The sequence below is a fragment of the Trichechus manatus genome, unplaced genomic scaffold (assembly GCF_000243295.1).
Source record: "Trichechus manatus latirostris isolate Lorelei unplaced genomic scaffold, TriManLat1.0 scaffold00009, whole genome shotgun sequence".
Lineage (NCBI taxonomy): Eukaryota > Metazoa > Chordata > Mammalia > Sirenia > Trichechidae > Trichechus > Trichechus manatus.
This window is the reverse complement of record NW_004443945.1, coordinates 3,065,688-3,072,709: the sequence shown is the minus strand read 5'-3', so window position 1 is coordinate 3,072,709 and position 7,022 is coordinate 3,065,688. Positions and strand designations below refer to the sequence as shown.

The 7,022-nt window shown below is 44.9% G+C and overlaps 1 protein-coding gene across 2 annotated transcripts in view; it reads left to right on the top strand.

The window, feature by feature from the left end:
* The window catches only part of AP3S2 (adaptor related protein complex 3 subunit sigma 2), a 53,797-nt gene that overhangs the window by 45,462 nt on the left and 1,313 nt on the right, over positions 1-7,022 (top strand). For both annotated transcript variants that reach the window (XM_004370629.3, XM_023725941.1), the window contains one exon: positions 5,294-5,401. In XM_004370629.3, the coding sequence (XP_004370686.1) occupies positions 5,294-5,401 (108 nt within the window). The remainder of the gene's footprint in view (positions 1-5,293; positions 5,402-7,022) is intronic.

The following is a 7,022-nucleotide window of genomic DNA, read 5'->3' as shown; positions in this document are numbered from 1 at the left end:
CAGAGGACTCCCTTTAGTATTTCTTGTAATTTTGGTTTGGTTTTTGCAAATTCCCTAAACTTCTGTTTATCTGGAAATGGCCTAATTTCACCATCACATTTGAGAGACAGTTTTGCTGGATATACAATTCTTGGGTGGCAATTTTTTTTCCTTCAAGGCTTCATATATGTCATCCCATTGCCTTCTTGCCCTCATGGTTTCTGTTGAGTAGTCCAAGCTTAGTCTTACTGACTGTCCTTTGTAGATGACTTTTCGTTTATCCCTGGCATATTCTGTCTTTATCTTTGGTTTTGGCAGGTTTGATTATATATGTCTTGGTGATTTTCTTTTGGGATCTACCCTATGTGGGGTTTGATGAGCATCTTGGATAGATATCTTCTCATCTTTCACGATATCAGGGAAGTTTTCTGCCAACAATTCTCTCTGTATTTTCTATTCCCCCCCGCCTCCGCCTTCTGGTACTCCAGTCACTTGTAGGTTATTCCTCTTGATAGAGTCCCACATAATTCTTAGGGTTTCTTCATTTTTTTAAATCATTTTATCTGATTTTTCCTTAAATATATTGGTGTCAGGTGCTTTATCTTCAATCTCACTAATTCTGACTTCCATTGCCTCAAGTCTGCTCCTATGACTTTCTGTTGAGTTATCTAATCTGAAATTTTATTGTTAATCTTCTGGATTTCTGATTGCTGTCTCTCTGTGGATTCTTGCAGCCTGTTAAAGTCGTCATTATGCTCTTCTCTAATCTTCTTAAGTTTCTCTATTGCTTGGACTGTGTTTTGCCTCATTTCCTTCCTGGTCTCTTGAAGAGTACTGTATATTAATGTTTTGTATTCTGCCTCTGGTAATTCCAAGAAATTATCTACCTCCAGAAAATTTCTTGATTTTTTTGAGGAGCTTGCTGAAGCCATCATGGTCTGTCTGTGTGATTTGATATTGACTGTTATCTCAGAGCCATCAATAAGTTATTATATTTATTCATTTTATGTTTGCTTACTGTGTCCTAGCTTCTTGTTTTGTTTTGTTTTGATATGCCCAAATAGGCTGCTTGTGTTAACTAGCCTGATCACCGGTGCCCCTGAAGCACCAAAGTCTAGCCACCAGGTGGCCAGACTTGCCACTAAGTATGTGAGCTCAGGAGCCCGCCCACTCCTATATGGATTCAGCTCAGGTGTCCAGGTAGTTGGCCACTAAGTGTGTGGTGCAGGCTGTCACCTACAGCCCTAGACAGCTATGAGTGATTGATATAGACAGGCATCTGGCTGCAGCAGGGGGTCACACACTGAGCAAGGCAGTGTCCGGGAGGAAAGCATATCCCCGTTCCCTAGAGTGCGTAGATGGGTGGGTTTTGCAGCCAGATTATGAGCACCCAGTGCTGTTGACTCTAAGGACTAGGGGGCACCAGTTTTTCTTGGGCCCCTGTCGCAGGTGGCTAGGTGGCATGGGTGGAACCACTAGTCCTCAAGCCCCTGATGTGGGTAGGTGAAGACCCTGCTTAATGGGCAGAGCAGTGTCAAATGTCACGAACCTGCCACGTCACAGCTGAAACAGTTGAAGTTAGACTTCAGATATATACCCTGTTGTAGTGTGATAATGAGGGCCTATCCTGTTGAAATAGGCCCACACAACTCTCTACAGGGGGAAAGGCACTCAAAGTCTGTGGACCCCTTATGCCTGTGCCTAGGCAAAGGAGCTGTGCCTACCCAGAGTTCCTGGCTTAGGGGAGCCGGCTGTTTATTTGTTCCCATTTGTTCCCTCTAGAAGGCTGGGAGAATGGCGCAGGTCGCCTGATGGGTCCTACTTCCAGCCCAGGGGACTTGGCAGTTGCTGAAGCCATCCTGGGCCCAGTGCAGAGCAGAGAGCAGGGAAGTAAATGAGAGAGAGGTTTTTCCCGAAGGGGGCTATTTTTGATGCGCGTAATAGGCCAGACTCACGTACTTATCTTTTGCCGAAAGAGGGCTGCTTCTCACTGGTTCTGGGTGGCCAAGTGGACTCTCTGCCGCTGGGTCTCTCCCAGTGTGGAAAATGCCTCCCGAGCGCTGCTGCTTGCCTCACCGTGCACCACAAGCTGATCTGGCCTGAAGGGCTCTGGCTCCCGCCGGGTCAGGTCTGGCAGCTCCTCACTGCTTCTGAACCATCTCTCCCTCCCTCTGCGCTCAATCTGATTCCTCAACTTTACCTTTGATGTTCAGGGCTCCTAGATTGTCATATATAATAGATTCACTTGTTTTTTTGGGTCTTTATTATAAGAGAGACCACCGGAAGCATCTGACTACTCCACCATCTTGGCCCCCCCGCCTCTGCTTCTATGGAATGTTTGATTAAAATGTTCAGTAATGGTAGCCGGACATCATCCAGTTCTTCTGCTCTCATGGCAAAGGAGGCAAATGTTCACGGAGGCAATTAGCCACACATTCCATATCCCCCTCCTGTTCCTGACTCTGCTTCTTCCCCTGTTGCTCCAGGTGAATAGAGACTAACTATTGTGCCTTAGATGACCGATTGGAAGCTTTTAAGACCCCAGGCACTACGCAAAGAACTAGGAGGTAGAACAGAAGCACTAAACACGCTATTAGGCCAATTAACTGGGATGTCCCATGGAACTATGACCCTAAATCTCCAAACCAAGGAACCAAATCCCATGAAGTGTTTTGGTCACACGTAAGCAGCCTCAGCAGCTACTCTTTTGTTGTTGTTGTTGTTGTAAATGTATCTATCACACAACTTTTGCCAGTTCAACTTTTTATAGGGAGTCCCTACTTTTGATAGCTCCTCCACTTGTTTTTGGGTCTGAGATTTTGGTTATCTTCTAGTTTTGTCAAAAAATGGAGCTTGCATTTCTATTTATTTCTCCTTTTTGCATTTGGAACACATGTTGAATAGTATTTGAAAATGCTGACTCTATGTGCAATATTCAAATCAGAAGTCTTAACTGACTGTTTCTACTGACCAACCACTGGTCCTCATGATACTGTATATTAGGCCTTCTGCTGCACCACCTTCTCCATCTTAACCCCTAAAGCCCAAGGAGTACGCTTTCTTTTTTATGGAAAGCCTTTCATTCATTCGACTGCCTGCTCTGCACTGGAGTTGTTCTAACCTTGGGGATAAAGCATGACATAATGCATACAAGATGTTTGACACATCAAAGGCAGGTCTTAAAATGATTCTCTGTGGATGGGGGCAAGGGATGACTAGGTTGGAAAACAGTTTGGGATTCTGAAGAAGCATGGTGGAAAGGGGAGAGCATGAGCTCTGGAATCAGACAGACCTAGACTCAACACATGGGACATGAGGATAGTTTATTGATTTTTCCATGTGTCAGTGTCCTCATATATAAAATGAAGCTTACATTACCTACCTACATGGATGTTGTAAAATGAAAGTAACTTACATAACGTACTTGGCACACAGTAGACACTAAACAGTACTACTTTTCCCCATGAAGAAAGGGTGCTGAGGTAGAGACTCATTTCTTGATGGGGAAATATAAACAATGGAGTTCTCTGGGGAATAGTTATAAGACCAGCCTTGTTTAACATTTCATAAATTTATCTAAATGTGAGGCTGGTACCAATAAATCTTCATTCACGTATGGCTAAGGAAATAATTTATATAAAATTCAAGATACTTTGTGAGCATGTGTATGTAGGCAGAAAAGTGGTAAGTAAATCTCAGTGTGGGCACATATAAAGGAATGCACCTTCTTTATTTCACTCCCTCCCTGAGGTCAACGGAGATATTGGTGCATTCCCTCCCTTTACTATGGGCAAAATATGGAAAACTGATGTGCCAGAGAACTTCATATCAAAAACACACATGCACAAGCACACGTACACACAGACACATCTTTCACTTCTTGGCTCTTCATTGACTACAGAGTAAATTGGCCCTCAAATCCTCCACCATTTAGAGGCTAGACTCTAGACTTAGTTCTTAACTGGGGACCGTTCTGCCCCACCAGGGCAAAAACACTTTTGGTTGTCACGGCTGGAAGTGTACTACTGCAGTTGAGTGGGTAGAGGTCAGGGATGCTGCTAAACATGCTATAATGCACAGGATAGCCCCAACAACAGAGAATTATCTGACTCAAAATGTCAGCAGTGCCCAGGTCGAGAAACCCTGCTCTAGACCCAAACTACCTTCTCAGCCTTTTATTTAGTCTTTCTCTTGCTTAAACCTTCCATTCCAGCCAGAACAAGGTGTTCCTCTTACCTGTCCACGCACCAGCTGAATTGCTTCCTCCAGTGCCTTCCACCTGAAATCCTTTCCCTGTTTTCTCTGATGTCAGAGCTCAGCTTCAGTCCTCCCACTGCCTCTGTAAAGCCATCTCTGGTCTCTGCAGCCAGTGTTGTCTCCCTCGTCCGACCTTCTGTGGAACTATTTCACCAGTTTGGCACTTAGTTAACAATACAAGGTGATATTACTGTCTCCCCAGCTTGACTAAAAACACCTTGAAGGTTACATTGATATGATTTGATTTGAAATATGAAGTACCACCCAATGGGCACCTCTGACTTGATTCATCCAGGGCTTTCCATAGTAGCTTTCCTGCCCTTAGGAGGCAGTGGTTAAATAAGCTTTACACCATCACAGCAGTGGAAAGTACTGGCATTCGGCTTTGTTTAGGCAACTACTGGCTGGATGGAACCCGAGTGCTGGATGTGAGCCTCCTGCTTGGATGAGTGCTTATTCTAAGCTGATTCTTACCTAAGCTGTAGATAGGAGATAAGGACAGGTGCAGAGGAATAGGCTAGAGAATCTGGCTTGCAGAGCCCTGGGAGACGTTCCCATTCATCTTCTTGGACAAGGCTTATGCTGTGATAGCTGGACTTACTTAATGGCAGTCAGTGTTGATAATGACTGTATGAGTAATGAAAGCCATCAGTTACTTATTTAGAACCCAGTGGGTGTGAGGTACCAGGCTAGGTGCTTCACACACATTATCTCCTTTAGCCCTCACCACAATCCAGGAAGGAAGCTGAAGCACTAACAAATAGTAGAGACAGGATTTAAACACAGTCTGTCTGACTTCCAAGCCTGTGCTGTCTGCCACTATGTCACTTCCTTGAGTGTCACCAGGTACCTCTACCACTGTTGATGAGAGAGATTCGTTGTGATATGCCCAGGATGTTGGAGAAATGCCTTGTGGCCTCATTTGAGGTGGTAAATCAGGACCTGAAGTCATGCCTGACGACCCTGCTGCTGCAGGAAAGCCGCAAGGTTTCCCTCTGGGCTGCGCCCTAACCATCACCAAGTGCTCTGACCCTTCTTATTTTTACTTCCCCTCCAGGTGCACTATATCCTTCAGGAGGTGGTGATGGGTGGGATGGTGTTGGAAACAAACATGAATGAAATCGTGGCTCAGATTGAAGCTCAAAACAGGCTGGAGAAATCTGAGGTGAGTAAGCAGCTGGACTCTTGCCCTGGCTGGTGAAAGAAAGACCTAGGCAGAGGGAGGGAGGTATACACACGTTGGTTTGTGTTGTTGTGGAAACTTGGGAACCATTTTATAGTTATCTTCTTTCTTCAAGTTCATCAAAACTGATTGATTTGAAGGTCAGATCTAAAAACTAAATAGGTAGAAATGAGGTTTGGAATCTCCAACTTTCAGGGTAGAAGCATGGATGGGAAAGCTAGATGGCAGAGAAAGGCAAACAGCTTCTGGTTTGGGGAGTTAGGGCCCATGTTTGTGGTTTATAATTCCCTGTTTCAAAGCCACATGTTCCCTGAAGGGGCCCAAAATTCCCTTCTTCAATTCCAGTGTGGTTTCCTAGTTGTGTGCTCTATGAGTCTGATCTAGCAACCATTTCTCATGGTATCTTTCAGACCTCAGAGTTAGCAATTTCCTTATTTCCAGTTAGCCTTATAAAAAGCTACAGTAGAGTTTGGGCTGGGTGTTTAAATAACTCCAGTCCACCCCTACATGGTCCTGGGCTTGATACGAATGTTCACAGTTGATTCCAACCCACCCCTGTGAGGTCTTGCCATCTTCTTCCTCAGTCTTTTGGGGGAGCAGAGATTACAGGCACTCACCTCCACACATGGCAGAAATATCACAACACATTCTCTCTTTAATTATCTGAACATCTTCAAGAGCTTCGTTACTTTGTGTAATGGAACTCAATCTTACGAATCCACAAATTTCTTTCTGTGACAACTGGCATTCTTGCTGAAGAAGCTTTTCCAGACCACAGCTATCGTGGCAGCTATAGTTCTTTTAGAAATGCAGGCTGGGAAGCCTCCAGGAATAGTAGGTGAGTCAGAGGCAAGGGATTTGGAAACCAGGAAAAATAGAGACTTCCTGGGTGAGGGTAGGACTGTAGTTGGTGTCCTGAAAGTAGTCAGTAAGGGGGATAACGATTTTGAGAGTCTTTGTCAACATCTCCCTTTCTTTGCACACACTGGCCCCAACCCTGGAGGGTGGGAGTTGACCGTAGTCGTCTGTATGCGCTGTGTTCCGTCACCAGTCCCTCCATGACTGTGGGTGCACTCTACCTCCTGTGTGTCATCACTTCCCATCTTGTTGCCACATGACATTTCCAAAGCCAGTTGTTTCCCATTTCACATTATTAGTTGACCAACAGTTGCCCTAGAGCTGTGACATTCCTTTTCCTTTTAAAAATTTCTCTGTGGCTTTGTACTTGTCTGTAAGTCTTCAGTTTTGAGAAAAGGGGGTTTTTTTGGTTTTGTTTTGCTCTGATTTGTTTCTTAACCGGAAAAGTGCCCTGATACTTAATATGACACGGGTTCTTTCAGCAAGCATTTGTTGAGCACCTATCATGTGCCAGGCACCCTTAGATGCTGGGGCTATAAAACTGCGTAAGACACAGCCCACACCCTTGGGGAGCTTATAGTCTTGGAGGAGTGCAGAGTTTAGATCCCTCTACCAGCCCTGGTGGCGCAGTGGCTAAGCACTCAGCTGCTAACTGAAAGGTCAGCGGTTTGAATCCACCAGCCGCTCTGCAGGAGAAAGATGTGGCAGTCTGCTTCTGTAAAGATTACAGCCTTGGAAACCCTAT